Source organism: Sinohyriopsis cumingii, chromosome 4 (genome assembly GCF_028554795.1).
Source record: "Sinohyriopsis cumingii isolate HCF-2022 chromosome 4, ASM2855479v2, whole genome shotgun sequence".
Taxonomy (NCBI): Eukaryota; Metazoa; Mollusca; class Bivalvia; order Unionida; family Unionidae; genus Sinohyriopsis; species Sinohyriopsis cumingii.
In genome coordinates this window covers 95,757,283-95,779,183 of record NC_142964.1, presented here as the reverse complement: position 1 = coordinate 95,779,183, position 21,901 = coordinate 95,757,283, and the positions used below count along the sequence as shown (strand labels likewise).

The 21,901-nt window shown below is 33.1% G+C and overlaps 1 protein-coding gene across 8 annotated transcripts in view; it reads right to left on the bottom strand.

Annotated features, from left to right (window-relative positions):
• Positions 1–21,901, bottom strand: part of LOC149801712 (phospholipid-transporting ATPase ID-like) — a 246,481-nt gene that overhangs the window by 24,517 nt on the left and 200,063 nt on the right. For all 8 annotated transcript variants that reach the window (XM_089955994.1, XM_089955993.1, XM_089955997.1 and 5 more), the window contains exons 16-21: positions 16,129–16,230; positions 15,521–15,643; positions 11,347–11,444; positions 5,457–5,635; positions 3,485–3,753; positions 1,254–1,437 (exon numbers count right to left, since the gene is read on the bottom strand). In XM_089955994.1, coding sequence (XP_089812120.1) covers positions 1,254–1,437; positions 3,485–3,753; positions 5,457–5,635; positions 11,347–11,444; positions 15,521–15,643; positions 16,129–16,230 — 955 coding nt within the window. The remainder of the gene's footprint in view (positions 1–1,253; positions 1,438–3,484; positions 3,754–5,456; positions 5,636–11,346; positions 11,445–15,520; positions 15,644–16,128; positions 16,231–21,901) is intronic.

Here is a 21,901-nt window from a genome sequence, read left to right as displayed (position 1 = left end):
CTCATCAAACATGGATGCCCCACCACAGTACCTGAAATGTCCTAAATGCAATAAATTCACCAACATGTAAAGTATGGACATACCACCGGACATGAGTAACAATGAATATATGTACTCCTTCCACTAATATGATATGGCATAAAGAACAACTGGTGATTTGTGTATGGAACTAATGTGATGGTAGGGCATTTTTAAAAAAACAGAGGATGGGGGTGTGGGATGCAGAGAGAGAGATGATCAAACTAGTTTTATTACATGTACTATGGGTTTTACATAGGTTTTACCCTGAATCAGACATTTTCAAAATCTGAGCTACTTCCTACATCCTGAGTTTTTAAACTCTTTACTGAGAAAACAGAATTGTAGCAGGTATTCAAACACATACTGTATATACTTGCTTATTATTTGACTCCAACTGCAAACAACAGAGACAATGATCTGCCATTGCATAAGGCACAGGCAAATCTGATCTTATTAGTTTGTTCAACTGATTCCTCCTAACAAACTGCAGATACCCAGATCTGCCAGCAAACTGTGTGATGGCAGATCTGACTGAACTTGACTTATAAGCAAGTACATATGATAAGAAAAGGTGACTGAGTTTACATTAAACCTACAGGAACAATACACTGGACACATTACAAGTATATTTGAATTAGCAGAGCTACCCTGATGTAGGTCAGAATATTCTCACAAGTGTCATGTGACCCTGGATGTCACTTTATTGCTGAGGCCCATATGGACCCTAACGCTATTATTTTTTTTATTATTGCCTATTATGTCATTTGCAAAGTTACTGCTAGGCAGTCTAATGCCTTTTTACATTGTTTTAGAACCTTCAAATAATAAAGACCAATAACTGTATTGGAAAAATATTTTTAGGTCATCTCCCTGCAAGCCTTTTGCATTTCTGAACATAAACCAGCAAAAGCAACTTGCATCAATCGCATTACATACAGGTAGCAACATTTTTTTGTGTTTGTTGACAAGCTTAGCTTGGTTTATTAAGGCCATTTCATGTTCTGACTTTACTTATTTACCTTACAATCAAGCTAAAGGACATGTAAATATTTAATGCATTCATGTGCTCCTGTATTTCATTATTTAAGTGAAAAAAAGTGTTTTCCATTTTATTCATAGTTATTTACGAGTATTCTTCTACCTTCTATTCACTGCTAAAATAAGACTAAACTCTGAAATAGGACTTTTCTTATTGCTGTCAAGCAATTTAATGTTTATCAAGCTTTACTTACTCTTTATCATGCTAACATCATTGGCACCATCACCAATTGCAAGTGTAATGGACTTCTTGTTTCTTTTTATTAAATCAACGACAAGTGCCTTTTGGAGGGGAGTTACCCGACAACAAATAACAGCTTTACATGAGCAACCCAACTCCAGCAAAAGAAACTCCAAGTCTGGTGTCAGACAATGAACCTGAAAAAAATCACAAAAAATAAAAGTCAACATCCAAATACAACATAACATAAAGGATGAGATATCAAAATGGAAAAGATCACCTTATAGTGTGGTCAAGAGTTTTCTGTACTGCTTAACACAATTAACCATCCCTGATTAGTGTTTTATTTGCTAAACATGCACATCAATTTGTCTTTGATATTTACTATGTTTCAACAAGATTCTAATTGTATATTAACTTGTTACTGGAGTATGATTTTGATATTTAATTACATCAATGCCTTCTCAAAGCAAATGTTGTCTTCCACCCAAGCTTACCATATCCATGAAGGATGCCTAAAGCTTGCAAGGACAGTATTAAACCTGGTGAGGCTCATTTCTTAGACTAGTTAAAAATGACCTAACTTAATGTGCAGAATATTAAAACAAGAGTCCCTTGAAGGAACTAATGCTCTACTGCACAAAAAGAATTTCCCTGAATTCAAGATAAGTCTATTTCTTTCTTTTCACTGCTGAGTGCTGAAATCATAACTGATATTCTTCAGTGATAACAAGATTTTCATTAACTGGAAAGGTGAACATATATGATCCATGTTGGCACCAGTTTTATTTAGGAGAAAGTATACATTATTAGAAGTTTGGGATTTGGATTTTTTAAAACTTAGATTTAATGAATTTCTGGCATAAAAACTCCAGTATTAGCTGACAAGATGAAGCTGTGTATGAGTGTGTGAGTGTGATTTGGATTTTTAATGTAGCTTTAACAATTTTTCAGTCATATCCCTATAGTGTCTGCAGTGTGACAGTTTTAAAGTGATGTCTAGGACTGGGGCATCATGCCACATACATGTAGCATCATGTCCCACCCAGTCACATGATCCTGACATCAGGTCGACCAGTCCTAGCACTAACCTCTTAATGCTGAATGCCAAGTGAGGCAGCTGTGAGTACCATTTTTATATGCCTTTGGTATGACTAAACCAGGGTTAGAACCTGCACCCTCCTGCATCTGAGGTGGATGCTCTAACCACTAGGCCACCAGATCGGTCTGCATCATGAGAAGTCTTTTGGTCAAAAACCCATGTCATAATGATTATGCAGAGACAACAAGATTTTCACAATGGCCATCATGGCAGCCATATTGGATGTACAACTGGCCCCATTGTCATTTAGGACCAACTAGGTATCATAAGAAGTGTACTGGTGAAAATCCCATGACGATATAGCCACCCATTTTGGGGTAGAGATAACAATATTTTCAAGATGGCCACCATCGTGGCCATATTGCAGGTTAGTCGTTTTCATTTAGGACCAAGTAAACTTCACAAGAACTCTTCTGATGACAACCCCATGATGATATGATCATTCATTCTGAAGTAATAATAAGATTTTCAAGTTGGCCACTGTGGCAGCCATATCAGACCCAGATCAGCACCATCTTCATTTCGGACCAAGCAGATACGATAAAAAGTCTTCTGGTAAAAACCCATGTCAATTTTTTATATGGATTTCCGTTTAGGAGAAGTAGTGATGAAAAGATTTTCTAGATGGCTGCTGTGGCATATTGGATGTCAGATCAGCAACATTATATTTAGGATCAAGTGTTAATCTTACTGAAGTATTTTACACAAAACCTCATGCTGATCCATTAAGGAGGAGTAGCTATAAACAAGATTTTCCATAATGGATGTACGATTGGCCCCATTATCATTAGGACCAAGCAGATGATCACAAGTCATTTAGTCAACACCACATGCTGATACATTAATCCATTAAGGAGAAGCCGTAATAACAAGATTTTCAAGATGGCCACTGTGTGGCGGCCAACATCAATGTCTTTTGGTAAAACTCACGTCAATGTAACTTTCTGTTTAGAAGTTGCAATAAAAAGAATTTCAGATCGGCACTATGGTAATATTACTATCCATGTTGTATGTTATTTATGAGACCAAAAATGTCTGCCCATTTTTATAAGTGAAGATAAAATAATACAAAACAGAGTGAGAGATGTCGGAAGAGAAGAAAGAGGGAAAGAACAAGAGACCCCGTAATTCTAGATACTAACCAAACTGTGTCCATTGATGACTAGTGCAAAAGTTTCCTGACCTCCTTCAAGGCTGACATTATCATTCTCTTTGGAGAATGTGACTGACCCATTAGCGACATGGACCCCTGCCTCTTGATGATTCACTGTCTTCTTGGACTCGTTGATCTGCTTTACAGCATTCTTCATCTGGATCTCAACATCCTTAAATTCCTCTGCATCAATGATAAACACTTCCTCCATATCATCTGTCAGAAGCTGGCAAGAGTAGCCAATGTTGACGGCCGTCTCTGAATGGAGAGAACATTTGTTTTCAATAAATCTTCCTTGGTTGAAATTTATTGTACAACAAAAAGTTCTAGGAACATACAGTAAGCGCTCCTGAAGGCACAGGTTACAAGGAGGTACCTGAAGTAGTCAACTAAAGTACCCAAAGAAAACCACTGCCCTTGGATGAGTAGTCATGTGACCACAAAGCTGTATTGGAAATTGAAACTGAACTGCATAGGTGCAAAGCAAGTGTATTAGCAATGCTCTATCCATGTCCAAAATTTCTGCTTCTTCTTTTATTTGCTTCATTTTTTTAACTTTTATTCTTAATATTTACCTTGCCTAGGCACTTTTGGACACCACTATGGCATTTCAATATTAGTGCATATACAGGCCACAATACATTCTGCATATGTGTGCATTTGGAAGCTTGTGCACATTCTTTATAGACTAACGTTTCAATGCCTACAGTGAAGATTGGCCATTTTGAACTATTTTTCACAGCACCACCTTCAGGAAATAGCACCTAATAAAAACTATAGGCATTGAAGAAAATGACCATAATGTCACATCATATGATTGCTATTCAAGATAAAGTTGCAATCTGTCTGAAAATAGTAACAGTATCAGGTTTTCCTGTATCAAAAATAAAGGCCATAAGAAGACAGAAGCATGCTGCAGCTAGCAACATAAAGCTTCCCCAATTCCATAAATTGGATAACTATAATTTATAATTATATCATACTCAAGTAATTCATCAAATTATTTTATAATGAATGGTCACATGATGCTTAGATCAGCAGCTGAATATTATTTCTTAAAATCAGGAAATATCAAAGTTTTTGTAAACAGAGATATATTCGACAGAGATTGAATATTTGATGTTTGTTTTGGTACTTGCCTATCATGAAGTGCTGTTGTTGTCATTGTTGTTTTACGTTTAATGATATTTTTCCATGTATGATAGCCTATACATGGTCACCAATGTAACTGGTTGATGAAGAGTCAGGTAAATATCTGTAAGAACCACTGACACACGGGAAACTACCTTTAAGCTTTCTCATATACCCACACTGACTGAGCCCGAGACTTGAAACCCACAAAGACACAGGTCAGATGGCAGTGATTGGTAAAGGCAAGCAGTTTAGATCACTTGGCCACCCAGTTGTAATGATAATATAATGCCATACTCCTGTTTTCTATATGTAAATGGAATTTGCAATATTCTTTTTGTAATTTAAGTGTTTGTTAACTGTTGCTTATCTGTTTAGCCTTTGTATATTCTTTCTTTTTTCCACATGAGAGTGTAATATTTAATCTTTACAGGATGGAACACTGCGATTTAATTAGTATTCAAAAAATTAGGGTACTAAATATTCAGTCTATTATTAAAATTTCAGGGTTAAATTTAAATTCAAATAAAACATCAAACACTCTAAAACTATGTGTTTAGCATTTCCTTATACCTGTGAAAATTCCTGCTCCAAAACTAGGCAGTGTAGGCCACATTCTGTTACACAGACATAAACAACAAACAGGTAGATGTAGCAGCTGAAGAAGGTTACTATTGGTCACACAACTTAAGTGACATCACTGTGAACAAATTCTCTCCAGAAGTTAAAGTATAACAAAAATTCTTCTGGGTCTAAACTTTTTGTAGGCTAGTGAACATTCAATAGGAATCAAATACATAGTAAATTGTGATTTTCCTACTAATAATTACCCTGCTTGTCTCCAGTAAGAACCCATATTTTGATCCCAGCCAGAGCCAAGTTGGCAATAGTTTCTGGGACCCCATCTTGAAGCTTGTCCTCAATGGCAGTGGCTCCTATCAGATTCAAGTTCTTTTCTATCTCCTCATATAAAGCGCTTAATTTCTCATCTCGATTCTCCAGAGAGATGCTGAAATACAGTATATACTGCTAAATAGACAAAACTGCATGTGTGTTGTATTCTACATGGGGAAAAAACAAATTTGATATGGCATAGGAATGACCAGGCCATCAGGCTGAATTCTTTCCCCGGCTTGGAACTTACATGGTTTTATATTTATTACATATTGTCTTTTTATTCACATTCTTTTAAATTGCGTTAATGTATACTTTTAGAAAAATGAATTAGGCATTTGACATTTTATGAAAGATATTTTTCAACCCTCTGAAAAGCCCACGTAAGTATCTGCGGCTAGGCTAGATATATACTATGCAGTTGTGTCATTGGTCTGTCTATTGGAGATACGGTTATTTTCTCTTGAATTTTTAGAAATGTGGTTTGGGACATATTAATGGATTTAAACTGCAGTTATTTCTCAAATGGATTTTTTCCTTATTTCACAAATGGAAGACAGGTTTTGGACCAGTATGTGACCCTTGTTCTTACTTTGTTATGGAATACACACATGCTGCTTCCAGTGAATTTCTGGGCAAATTTCAAAGACTAACAGTAATTAAATACATTCAATTTTAAACAGAAAGCTGATTTATTTACAATACTTTCAAACGCTCTATTTCTTCATTTCCATTTAACACAAGAAATTATTGATGCATTCAACCTAAAGGTCATAATTTAGGCATATATTTTTAAGAAAACAAAGATTCTATCTTTTTGTAACATGTGGACTAGATTTTTAATATTCATTTGATATTTTTTGACAAGAAAATTCTAAACAATATTATTCTTTTTTCTTCTCTTCATTTTCTACTTTTGAACAGTTGCAAGAATGTAAAATGTAAGGAAATATACATTTCCTTGTTTATGCCTCAGTAATGTAAGGAAAGATACATTTCCCTGTGTATGCCCCAGCAATGTAAAGAAACACATTTCCCTGCGTATGCCCCAGTAATGTAACGAAACATACACTTCCCTGTGTATGCCCCAGTAATGTAAGGAAACATACTTTTCCCTGTGTATGCCCCAGTAATGTAAGGAAACATACATTTCCCTGTGTATGCCCCAGTAATGTAAGGAAACATAACTTCCCTGTGTATGCCCTGGTAATGTAAGGAAACATACTTTTCCCTGTGTATGTCCCAGTAATGTAAGGAAACATACATTTCCTGTGTATGCCCCAGTAATGAAAAAGTCTCAACAACACTGTAACAAGATGTAATTCTTCTAAATCTGCATCAATGTCAAAACAGCTGCTGCTCTGTGTGATATGTCTACCTTTAAGTTGCAATTGTTTGTCAGTTTTATTGTCAGAATACTAAACAAATTTAATTCCTCAGTAATATTAATAGACAACTTGAAAGTTCTTCCACTTAAACTTGCTCCTTAAAAAATATTTAGTATTCTGCAGACATTATTTTTGAAACTCTAAAGCTGAAATGGATTTTAGTTAAGTTTGGAATTTTAGATCATTTACATTCTGGAATGTCTCCTCTGTGTCATCTTTGCTGTTGCTAGGAATGAGATCCATGGGTTCACTACATTTTGTTCTATGATTTCTTATAACTTTTTGTTTAAGGTTATTGCACCCAGAATTCAAAACTTTATGACAATTAGCAAATTCATTTCAAATTCAAATGCTGCAGCTGCAATAAATGTCCCTTAATTATGTTTATCTTGACATGATTTCCTGCATCTTTCCAACTTTTTCTAGATTTTGAAAAATTCAATACAATACTTCACTAACAAAGTTTTCACCCTCTCTCTTATATTTGGTGTCACCATGTACACTATCTTCATCTCAAAACTTAACTGTCAAACATTCTTTCCAAACAAGTGTTGTTAGCTCAACTAACTCTAATTTCTTGGCGCTAGATTCCATAAAATGGCTCAAAACTGATCGCTACTATTTATACTACCATATTTGCTGCCCTATAAAACAATACATTTTTACCAGAAAATCTTAGCTTCGTCTTATGCTCCGAATCAACATGTATATGGATTTTGTCATCCAAATCACTTTATCATATGTCACGTAATTTTTTGTATAGAAAATATTCTCCAAAAGTACGAAAAATAATGTGTAAAAACATATTTCATTTTGGGGAAGAGATCATGTATGAAAAAATTTAGGTCCCCACAATGAGAAGGATTTTAAACAATTACATGACCATCAGTATTATAAATTAACTTCCATCGGATGTAATTGTGCTAAAGCAGCATGCATTAGTAATATACGTTGTTTGTAATATACATTGTTTAAATTTTATAAAGGTGTATTAGAATTGATGTCAGAAGACGAATAACCATGACAAAGACAGATATTCCATCACAATTTTCTTATTGCACCTCATGATCAAATAAAAATTATGCCCCATTATATGAGAGAGAGAGAGAGAGAGAGAGAGAGAGAGAGAGTCTTGACAATTGATAATTGTATGGTAATCTGTATTGTTCACTTACATGATGACTGTGATCATACTCATATACAAAAGTACCATATTCCATTATCAATTAATACCACTAGGTAAGCAATTTCTTCTAGTTTTAGTTATCACTTCCATTGTCCAAGAATAACCTGGCTTTGTAGAAATATTTACATGCTAATTAAATACTGTTACATATTCAGCTCTCATAAACAGTAACAAGAAAAATGTAAAGACAACAGGCTTTGTAAAATTTAACAAATAATGTCTTTCCCTAGAAAAACAAGTTAAAAATGAAGAAAAGAACTTACATTTTGAAGAATAAAATCCAAAAGTAATCCAAGAATAATACAAAAATTCAAAATTAGAAGTCCTAGTAATAAAATGTTCTAATAAATTTTAGTTCTAGTCCCAATGAAAATCCGAAATGGAAGGCAATGACATCTACTGTAGTCAGTATAGCACTGAAATGTCAACAGTTCTTTATTGAACCACAGAAAATAACGTTCTGGTGTTTGAATTCAGAATAAAATTTCAATAAATGTCTTTGTCCAAGAATTCTGTATGAGCACTTAAATATTCCCTGGGAAAAGAATTAATAATTCCATGAATTAGAATTTCAACTCAATCTGATCACAACAAAAGATACACCTTGATGTCTAAGTGTTAAAAGCCAGACTGACTTAATTCTCAATAGAAAAAGGTTATACACTAATTTAAGATGCAAAACAGATTCCCGTATGAGGGTCACGTGATCAATTTCCAGAACAAGATATAAGTTTTACTTGCTTAACACCATGTACTCCAAGTACAGCCTCGATTTCACTAATAAATCCAACACTAAAAATGAATATAAAAAAAAGACAAAAAAAAGTTGTTTACTGATTCTGAAGCAAGGTCAGGAAATAGGTCAGCATTAAGATACAGAGTTCTAATATTAGGTGTATATAAAAAAACAGTCAGGTCAAACTAATTTCTGGAAAATGTCAAATTCCAGTAAATCAAATTACATGTAATATAATAAATAAATAAAAATTAAAACAAACAAACAATTAAATTAAATCAAATATACATAAAAATATGCTACAGTTGTAGTCAGGTTTTCAAAAGCTAACACATTTTTAAGGTCAAGTTTAGGCAGACGAGATCGGATTAGTGCGGCAACCAATAGGGAAATGTGGCTAACCATAACTCAATAAATTTTCAGGTCAATGTAGCTAAAAGTACATAATACATTTAAAATACTTCATGTGAAACAAATTAGGTACTTTTAGTTTTAATGATCCAGACCTGAAAGGTTATTGAGTTACAGATAAGACAAAATTTGCGATGATGTGTGGAACAAAGTGAAAAAGACAAAGCCGAGGTATTGATCTGGTCTCATCTTATACTCAGCATCGACTTATATATGGATGAAGGTTGGAAAATGTACCAAATTTGCTCATTTAACTTATCCTCTGCAGTGATTTATAGGCCGCCAAATACAGTACTCCCCATTATCCCTAAAAGCAAAAGCAGCCATTTTTGGATTACTAGAGACACCGAAATACACTGAAAAACTGAAATACATCTGTATTTACATGTTCTTGGCATATATATTGATTTACACACATGAATTATGATTTGTTTTTGTTTGAATGATAATATAAAGCAAAAAAATTTTGATTTATTTGATATGGATATGAATTATTTACTTTTTTCCTAGCTAAATTTACGTAATGTCATCACTCGGTCGACATATACGATAAACATCAAATCGTAGTAATACATATACAGAATGAAAGTAAAAAGTATTCACCGACATCATATTATACATTTACTTTAACTTTTAATGATACAGTTTTTGACAATTAATGAGCATTTAATTCAACTGTTGTTTAAAAGGTTTCCTAATATTTGGCAATAGTGAAACATGTCCTTCTGTACTGCTTTTGTTGTTATGACAGTTGATTGTGTGGGTGTTAAAAAAGTCTTCTTGGAAATATGTGAACGGGAATATTCATAAAGGATTTGGAGTATACGAGTTCATTTAATAGCCAAAGAGACAAAATAAAGTAAACTGGTTTGAAGCTGAATGTTGGATTCATTAGACCAAATGTAAGATTCCCAAAAGACTATGATGCAGGCATTCTAATGAGAAAGGACAACACATTTTGTTTTGCATTTTAATAAGGAAAAAGTTTGCATGTTAAATAATAAGTCAACAGTTGTTCTGGAACGATCAGTCTTTATCATACTACCCCTGTTCCAGAATGGAATGATCAGCCATTTATGATACCTGTCCAATAAAGTATGACTGACTGATGAGTACTATAGCTAGGAAAGGAGTAAATAATTTAGTAACCTGCCATTTTCACCCAATATGATTGGATTACTTAAAATCACAAACAAGTCTTGGCATTTTTTAACAATTTAAAATGACTGGCAATAAATATTCCCAGTATATTATAAGTGGACTATTACTGAATATTTCAGATCCTAAAAGTAGTTCCAAGCTGGGCATGTGATAAAGAATCAGAGAACTGAACATCTGTATCATATGCCAGATCAGCCATGTATGTAATAAAATAAAGATCCAAATATATGTATGGCCATAAGTGTTGCTTTTATATGAATGGTTCTCCAACTCTTTGCAACTACATCCCACTTCCAAGTATTATATGTCTGGCTAATACATCACAAACAGCAAGACCACTAACTCGTGGTTTGAGAACCTATGCTTTACACTATGGTCATTTTCATTAAGAATATAATTTTAATTTGGTTTTTTTCCCATCTCTTTTAATAAGGATTTTCATTCAATGTGTTCATGTTCTCCTGCTCAATGTTTTCAACTAAATGCAACTTAATTTATAAAAAAAAATCTGAATATTAATCCAGGGAAAAATAACCTTTTCAGTGCCCAGAAAGCACAAGTGGTTAGAAAAAAACAAACTCTTCAGTGTCCAGAAAGCAAAAGTGGTTAGAAAATCAATCTTACTAATCACCACCAAGCAGGAAGCATGGAAACGGAAAATGTAAACCCATGCAAATTAAATATGTACAATTATTTAAGATGTGATGAAGCCAAAGCATATCTTCCAATAGCAGAAATATGAGTGACTATAAAAAAAACACTGATTCTGAGAAATGGTTTTCTCTAACTCTGTGATTTTGATTCATATCCTGACAATTAATACATCTCATTGCCTCTGCATTCATTAAAAGTCATAAGACACATACTTCCTCTGCATTCCTTAAAAAGCAATAGACCCATACTTCCATTTATATTTTATGGGAGAGAAAAATTATGGAATATACCTAGCCTCGTGGTGCTTAACCTGCCAAGCTTCCCATTCATTTTCAGCTATATCCTTAAAAGCAAGATTTAGGGTTCTCAATCCTTCCTGAGCAAACTCCTGAAAGAAATTTATCAAGAAATATTTTTGTCCTCATTTTCTGCTCCAACAGCATGAATTTACTGTTCAGATAATAGGTGATATAATGGAAATTCAAATGTAATCTATTAACTATATATATATATATATATATATATATATATATATATATATATATATATATATATATATATATATATATATATATATATATGCATACATGTTACTGCATTTGTTAGGGAAATATGAATGCATTTTTCTGAGTAATACTGCACGACCTTCAGATGCATATTAGTAAAAAAAAGAGTTCACATTTTCCCATATAAATGGAGTAACCTTTTATTATATACTAATTTTGTTTCTCTACCTAAGGCTTGATAATAAAGAGATCACACTACAAGAAACAAAGTAACTGAATTTATGCCATATTCCAAAATAAACACACAACCACAGATTAATCAATACACAATAACATAAATGTGCTGATAGCATTGCCCAGTGACCCTTGAACTTCATCACATAGATGACATTAGGTACAATTCTTGTTTTGGTCTATTTAAAATTCAAATTTTGAGTTATGTTGTGAACGAATACACACAAAACAAATTTTCTAGTTGGTCTGGAATGGATGGATTTTGTTTTACTTTTGATCCATCTCAATTTTACTTGTATGCTTGTGATGGATTGGATTTTTTTTTACAGCCGAGTTAGTTCTGTAGTAAATACATGTGATTTGAGCAGTGGACTTGCACTGAATCAAAAGCACATCTGTTTCTATTCTGTCACTGATGGTTTTGAATCATAATGTGTAAAACACATTAATCCTTTTAATTGAAACTTTAAAAAAGATGCTATGGAATAATGCATTCATTTCATTTTAAATGCAGTAAGGAGAATGTGATTTCAGTTGGAAATATATTCAAAATTACAGTACAACTCTGCAGTGTCTAAGTTCAAGATGCATACATTTAAGTATATTTGATTGCCATTCTTATTACCAGTTAAAGAAAACATATGTTTATGCCCTGTCATTTGCATGTCCTCCATTGGAGAAACCCCAGCTTAGTACATGACCTGTATGGCTTCTATTGCTAGCTTATTGGCTCTGATGCTCTTAGTTTCCTACCTAAAATTTTAGTTACATTTGTTCTTCAAATTTAGTGTTTTAACCGACTTGTAAAATGGCACATCTCTGATACAAATGTGACAGCCCTTGGCTTCAATATGCTTTCTACACCATTTTTAAAGACCCAAGAGAGCAATGGTTATAGTGTGAACCATTCTATTTGCAAAAAGTTATCTTTCTCCTAAATAACTGTATGAATGATCAGAATGGTATTTTCAATTACTGTGTCTCTCACGTTTGTTGATGACATTGCAAATATTACATTCATTCTTTGAACATTTTGTTTGTGACTCAGTGAACTCATCCACGTCATTAACTTCATCATCTTGTTTAATTCATTCACAAATCTAATCAACCAAAAGCTAAACGTCTACTACATGAGCGTACATGGTTTGTTTACAAAGTAGTTTGTAACACATGACACTATTTTTAGATGTGTGTCATGCAGTATGAATGTGTGTACTATGGAAAAATACTGCACAATTCTAACAATGTTAACTTAACAAAGTATATATATATATATATATATATATATATATATATATATATATATATATATATATATATATATATATATACTTAGTATATAATAATATATATATAACTGAATATATAGATAAGCAATAAAAGACTCCATGAAACTGATGGTGCAATTCATGTTAATGAATTATGTATGTCAATTTTCCAATTTAAAATTGAACAGTCACACATTCAGCATTTAGTCAACCTGTCAATAGCAGCCACCCATGGGAAAAGAAAACTGGCATTTTAACACAAGTGATCTCTGTATACAGGTTCACCTTTCAAAATTAGTTTATGTTCAATTACCATGCATCAAATAACATTAATAAGCTATTATTATTATTATTATTATTATTATTATTATATCAACAGCTCGTCATGTGTACTATTCAACAAAATCATTATATATATATATATATATATATATATATATATATATATATATATATATATATATATATATATATATATATATATATATATATATACATATATATATATGCTATTCTCTACCAAATTCATGATCCACACAAAAGTGCTTACTTTAATCCATTCTGTAAATTAAACTGTCAGAGTCTTAAAAAAAAATTACTGATCTCTTGAGCACCTTAACAAAACATTAATTTTCACTAACTGTCACCTTACACAGGACAATGAAAATGAGGGTGGACTTTTGTATACATCTGGCTTAGAAACAACTGTTCACACTTCAAGCAGTATCTGGATTAACCAGATGCTCAACTCACTCAGATCAAAAGCCTATTGGCTTGTGTGACAGTCCAGTGATGAATGGGACTTGAAAAAAGCTTTGTATGTCTACATATAAATCAAAACTTCAAGTGATTTTACAGAGAAGTATTTAAATACTGAATATGACTGTAATGAAAAGGATGTGACCTCTCCCTTGATACCTCCTGCACATCAGGGTAAAAACAAAAACAAACTGCAGTTACCTCTGAAAAATTAAGATGGGGATGCCATGCTGACTGGACAACGACAATGAAAAGTTTTTAACTTTTCTGGATAAATTATCTTTTTTATTCAAGATAACCAGCTTTTGAAAGAACATTCAAAACATTACTCCAAGCAGTTCCAACACCATTTATTACATCACTGCTTTTTGCATGTGAATCTTTAGATATTAAAGTTTTATTCTTGATTCAGAACAAAATAAGATTTCCTTTTTTTTAAATTGGGACACATTTAATTCTTGAAACAAGAATCATCAACAACAAAACCTTTGTAAAAACTGTTCTATACTGCAAAATACTGATGCTATGATTAAACTGCAAGTAATAGAGAAATTTCTGCTCATCACTGAGCAAATCTCAGATTGCCAATTCAGAAATTTTACGTTCACTACAAACTTTGGAACTCGTATCTCCTATGTTAACTGTCTCTGCAAAACAAAGCTTTTCATACACAGTTCTCCATTTGCTTACCTTGCTATTATTGATGATATTTGTGAAAAAGTAGGATAAACCACTTATTAATCTTAGACAATTTAATAACATTACATACACAGTAACATTTAAAGCAGTGTGGAATTAGTCACTTGAAATGAGTTGACCTGACAAACGACCATGCCTGCTAACTATAAAAAAAATGATCTAAATCAGAAACTACTCAAGGACATATCTGTGACAGTAGACTGACACTTTACATGTCTGAATACAAGAAGGCACAAATGCATTTATGATGATTACACTTAAACCAAATTAAAAGACAGAACTAAAACATGAATTTCACCTGATAAAACTTATCTAATTGGTATTTATTTCTTGAAGTGCTGCTATCAGAAGGTATTAATGATAATCTTATAAATGGAAACATTCTTGAATGCTGTTATTTACAGTTTGCTGGAAAAAATTTGTAAAGAAAACTTAACATAATATTTGACTTCTTAATACAAGTTTTGAATGTTTTTTGTTGAATTCAAATTTACTGGGCACTCACTGCGATTTTTGTTACATCCAAGTTTCATTTACAGTTTTTATGAAATTTTGTTCATGTTGAATAAATAAGGTCCAATTCTTTCTATTTTCTAGAAGAAGAAAAAAAGGTATACAAGTCCTACATTATAAGGAGATATGCGCAAGTTATCTAGGTACAAGTTATCGAGGGATAGGTGTAACTTGTATCTCTCCTCAAAGATGAACTTTCTCATCAGATATCTTTAAGGCAAACAGATAAAGCTATCAAACATGATCTGTCACACAAAAGGCAAGTTCTATTTCTGCTGCAGTAACATTATTTTCCCCACCAACCAGCAAATGAATTACTAAAAAAAAATGATCAGAAATGCCTCGCATTTTTTAAATCTGATATACTAACACCTTTGAATTACACTGACAATCAGACTGGAACATGGAAAGTAGAAGCAAGAGAAGAAAGTTTATTACTTCTGAACTTTCAAGACCCCATTTATGCAAGAGGTTCTTGTTCTTACATTCAGATGGTGATTGGTCAGTTCCTTGAGGTCAGCGCTGGAAGGGTGCAGCCTCTCATTGATAACAGTGTCAGCGCCTTTACACAGAAGCTGGATCTTACCATTTGGATCCCTTACAATTACCTGAATAACAGTGCAGGAATCAGGTCAGTTTTTTACATCAGTGCTATCCTAAAATTTATTTATACAATTCTTCATATTTACATTTCTAAAACTTGACTTTAATTGGCACCACATAGCCTTTATTGTACTGACATGCCATCAGATGCATGTCCATCCATCCATATCCATCCATCCATCCATCCACCCATACATATTTACATACACCAGTCCTCAACAATTAAAAACAATTAACAATGCCTTAAATACATATGGTTTATTAAATGAGTACTTATTAAAAATACACAAGAGGACAATGGAAATCATGCTCTAACAATTATGAATATTATACAGATCAATTTAAAATATTCCTTGCATAAGATTTATTGTCTGTACATTACGTATCAGAGTTCATTTTTACCATTCAAGCCTGGTGGAAAGTTTGACCCATTCTACAACAAAATTTCATGTACACCACAACAGAAATAAAGAATTTGTACAGAACTTACAGACATCCTTTTTCTGACATTGTCGAAGTCCAAAATACACAGCAATTCATACACCTGTGTATTTCCATGTATTTCTACAGTGATGGTTTTCGGCGTTCTGGACTAAAATGGAAAGCAATGCTGTTCTCACTAATAAGTCAGTACTCTTTTCTAACTTAGCTTGTCTACTCAATATTACTGATACTTCTTGTGACATATTAAGGGCAAGTGAAGCTACAACAGTTAGGTACTTAATAATATATATCTGTCATTAAAACACAGAAGTTTGGTTCCATAACCACTAACTGCATTAACACATTAACCCCTAGTGACAAGTTTAAGTGGCAGGACGTAGTAGCCTACTGCCGAGCTATCTAGCATCAAGGTCATGTATGATACTAAAATGGGTGGTATTACAGAAAGGTAGACAGATGTAGCTCTATAATGATGCCAAAAAGCCTGGAATTTTGAGTTGCACTAAGAAATACAGATGGAAAAACCTAATTTTTTGGACCCGATTTTTTTCTACCCAAAATTCGCCCATGGTCGGAATGAAATTTTGTGTCTGGATTTTAGACTTTTTGGTCTCAGATCTAAGGCAGACCAGTATGAACTACTAACAGACAGGTGAACTTTTGCAAAAAGTAGGATAAGATGGACATCTGGAAAAAAAGAGTGGTCTTGATATGAAAATAAGAGGTCTGTTAAGCGCACACCCAAAAAAAAAGAGAAAAAAAAGAACTCCAACTTTTACCCTTCTGCTCAGGTGCAAGCCAAATAGCCAATGAAAAACAACGTTTCTAACCCAACTAGGTAGTATGTTATTAGACGATCCAGGAAGTTGGTGTTTTAGGATTTATTCTGAAATAGCTTTCAAAATGTGCTTCCTACTTGAATTTCAGACGAAAACAACAAAAACCTTGAGGGGTTACACAGTATAGCAAGAATAAACAAAATTTGTCAAACAAAAATGTTCTGTTAAAAAAGGTACAATTTTATTTTTTATTCTTTCAATCCATATTGTCAAAAATGTGATAAACCAATTCAAAATTATTTATATTTGGTCAATAGATCAACAATGGTACAATGTTATATCCAGAACCATGTTATAGTGAAACATGGTTAAACTAGAGAGGGGTCTATTTGCTTTCTTTCTGTAACCAAGAACTAAATAATATAGGGAATGGAAACAACCAAAGAGCAAAAGTAATACACCCGTCTCAGGCAAGGTGCAAATTTTCACACCCGAGTTTCAAGGACAGCCACACACCTGTTGGGAAGAGCAGAACACCTGCCAGGTGGCATATACTCATGAGTAGGTGGTCATCTCCCTACTTACACCTCTCTTATCTGTACATTTTACTTTCACTCAATACAGATTTATGGTATTATATATTGTAATAACTTCAAAATGAGTAAAAAGAAATGTTAGTCTTCAATAAAAAATCATGCTAAAACAACACAAGTCAGAGATCCATCCTCCTGTTGTCTAAATACATTTTTACAAACTTGTCACACCTGTCAATATCAATTATTACAAACAAGTCACAGCTGTCTAAATCAATTTTTACAAAAACATCACGCCTGCCAAAATAATGTTTTTTTTACAAACATGTCAAAGCTGTCTAAATCAATTTTTTTCACACAGGTCTAAATAATTTTTTTTACATAAATGTCATACATGTCTAAACCAAATTCTTACAAACATGTCACACAAAAAACATCCTCAAGCCTTTTTCATAATACTCTGGCCAATGTATAATCTGAGACATATTCAATATAAAGATTCACCCACTTCTTTCCTATCAATGTGTGTGATTTGCATGTCTAACATAGCTTTACATTTTTTTAGTGATATCACTACAATGCCTACAGTGTGGCAGTTTATAGCGATGTCCAGCACTGGGGCATCATGTTGCAGACATGTAGGATCCTGTCCCACCCAGTCACATTATCCTGACCAGTCCTAACACTAACTTCTTAATGATGAGCAAAAAATAAGGCAACTGCAAGCATCATTTTTGTGAGTTTTTGGTATGGAGTTCGAACCCGCCACCTCCCACGACCAAGGTAGATGCTCTAACCACTTAGGCCACCAGAGCATCCCCTCCCCAGAAAAAGTAAGAAATGCAATACTAACAGATAATGTATTATTGCTATTAAATCACAAACTCAGTATGAAGGTATTCTGGCAATTATGTAAAGCCAGTTGATAAAGACATGGAGTATAGATTGTGGAAATGTTCTAACATCTGTATATAAAGTATTTTGTTATCATCAGACAGAGAAGTGATGATCATAAATTTCATGCTATGCATTTAAACTAAAATCTCTGTAAGGAATATGATAAACGTTTAACTGAGGTGGGTGATGAAAAGAAGAAAGTGATATATTCATCCAGGGTTTGCTTGAAGAAGAAGAAAAAATTCTGTACAGCAACAATCAGCACATAAGGATACAACTCTATCCGAGAATGATCTAACAAATTTATTTTAAATCGTTGAAATTTTTTAAACAGTCTTTAAACAAGTGCATCAAACTTTTTCATTTGAATTAATGAGTTTACACTATGGAGTTTTATAGTTGACCAAATAGTGAAGACAATTAAGCAACATCATCCTTACCAATATCTGTTTGGTGTAGTTGTCACCACAATGTGGTAAGATTTCCTGACAATTCAAATTTGTCTGTCAGTCCTTGACTTATAAACAGACTGATAGTTTACGAAATCTTTAACACTTAATTTGGTGCAAATCAAATTTGGATCAAATTAATGCTGCTGAAGATCAATGTAAACAGCTATCAATCATCAAGATGATGATGATAATAATAATAATACAAATATTAATAATATAATAATATTAATAATAATTTATTTATTTTAGAGGTTTTCTCATATAGTGAAAGACAATTCTTCCTTGAGGTCTTTATATGAAGAATAATAGTACAACTCTCCTACATTATATCACACCTCATTATAATGTGATTCCAGATATAATGCTGTACTATTTGTACCCCACACCAAAATCATACCAATGTATAACAACAAGAAAACAACGTGAAACAGTTTTATATTTTCATTTCTTTATGGTACCTGCTATATCATGGTTCTGTATATTACCCTGTTCTCAATATGTGGCAACTGCATATATATCATGGTTCCCATTATAATGCATTTCACAACAGAACATGGTCAGCGGTAATGGACCCAGCTACCATGTATAAACATGGAAGAGATGTAATTACTATTTATTTTTAAATGTTTTTAGTATTATAGATGCTAAGATGGTTGTGGTGGTGTTAAAATAAAGCACTGCCCTGCTTCTGATTGAGTGAGGGAGATCCTAGGGCTGTCTACCATAAAAAAATTGACTGTTGACTAATGCTTAATTTAAATATAATAAAACCTATGATTTTTAACGATTTTAAAAGCAAGTAAAATGGGAATTTAAAAGGTGTTTTTGGATTGTCTCTAAATGTGAGAATATTTTTGCCATGGGGACATTGGTCAGTTACTTCCCCATGATATTAAAGGTGGTGCTTTAGTCAAGTAGGTCCTTTGCAATTCTGGTTAACTTCGTCTATGTTCAACCAATACGCATGTCTTGAAAAGTGCTTGTTGTGCTTCAATAACAAAGGGAGTTACCTATATTATAGACATTTCCATTAAAAAGGGTGGTCAAATTAATCAGTTACAGTGCGACTGTAGTGCTTAAATTTGTTGAAATGACAATAGATGTCAATATAACAGCTTGCCTAGAGTTAATGTTCTTGTGTTCTAGGCTATGAATATTAAATAAAGTTTCTTGTACGTGCATTTTGGAATTTCAATGCACTTTGTATGCAAAGGGTTATACATAACAGAACTGTCAATTTATTTTCCTGTCAGCAACATGTTTCATGTATACATGCATCATATTAACCAGAATCACTTTAAATTAAAGATAATTACATGGGTAATTTGTAAATGTATTAATGTTTGTAGCAAAATACCTACCATCATGTTGACACTGAAAGTTACACCTAATAATTATTATTATTTTTATTATTATTATTATTATTGTTCTTGATGTGGTGGTGGTGGTTGTTGCTGATATTGTTGTTCCAGTACTTTTATTATCTTTTCAAATAATAATAATAATAATAATTACAATAATAATATTGTTACAAGCCAGGGGTCTTTGCTTGACTGAGTGGAGTCAAACCCTGACACGATTCCTGCTAGAAATTTACCCCAAATTTCCAAAAACTTCCATACAACTTCAGTTGTAAATTAGAAAGCCCAACGTGTCCATTCTATACATAAATTTTACTCTAATCAATGCAAGACCACAGATCTCACAACCAACCAAATATCTATCAACCGCATAACTGCATGGTTTCTCTTTGTTAGGGTTCCATACTGCCAGCAGTTCACGCCATAGAAACTATACAACTATCCTTTAACACAGGAAACTATTTTAACTATGCCACCTTAGGCCAGTCAATTCATGGTTTCCAGGCATATTTCGCCAGTACATCTGTATCACCTTTGCCACCATGGCGACATAAACTGTATCTGCAGAGTCCCTTCTTATTGATTTCGTTGTGTAATTTACCAGTTTCCTACCGTAAATACTGCCACTTCAGTCACACCACCAACGTACACCACTATATTTTAGTAGGGACTTTGTTATTCCAGGGATACTCATTCAGTTTGGACCTGAATTCACTACTAGTGAACCAAGGCATCATGGAAACTCACTTACACTTTACTCTGTTATGTTTGCTCCTAATAACTGGCTAATTATTTTGGGCAAAGGAATATTTCTATTGCACTGAATTCCAATAATCAGACAAGTAAGTAATCACAAAAATCTAAGAATTCCTTAAAATGGGGCACTATAACCAAATGTGCATGCTTCAAATTTATTACAATATTATTATTATTATCCTGGTATATTCTGTCAAAACTGCACAACGTTTATTTCTGCTATTGTTCTTCTTATTATTATTATTTATGGTCACTACTTCACGTTCATGATGATAACTGTTGTCAGAATGCAAATACCATGATTTAAAATAAATTATCATTAAAAATAAATAAAAAACTACCATGATAGGTTACAGTTTTACAGCTGTCTTTGGTAAAACGATGCTTGGAAACATAGCTAAATTTGTTTGGTATGACCAAGTTTTAAATCCTGCTCTGCCAGGCATTATGTTTGTATCCACCCATTCTGATGTTCATTTTTTTTGTAGGAAAGATATGCTCACCCTTCTGCAAACAGTTTGGCATGACACATGTTGTTTCAGGCATTAATTAATACTTTTCGTTATTAAAATGTCCTATGCTTACTGCACAATAACAGATCTATGATGTGAGCTCAAGTCAAAATTATTCTGGACAAGGGAACTACCTACCTGCAGCGCCATCTAAAAATATTGGAAGGGATGACAACTGGCCAATACCTCTCATTGGAAAAGTGAAAATATTTTAGATAAATGAGGTAGTAATAATATTCAGGTTCTTTCCAATATAGCTTTTGTTAAAGTTAAGTTTTATCCTGGATTCTGCCCTTAAATTTTAAATTAGCTCTTCAAAAATTCTGCAGTTGACAGAAACATTTATTCAGGGTTCAAATGATATAAACATGACTTAATTGCATAGCAAATAAAGAAATGCATAAACCAAAGCAACTGATTCAATAGCCATGTCAGGAAATGCATAAACCAAAGCAACTGCTTCAATAGTTTCAATAGCCATGTCAGAAAGTAGATTGGAGTTATTTCAACGATAGAATTTTTGTTTATG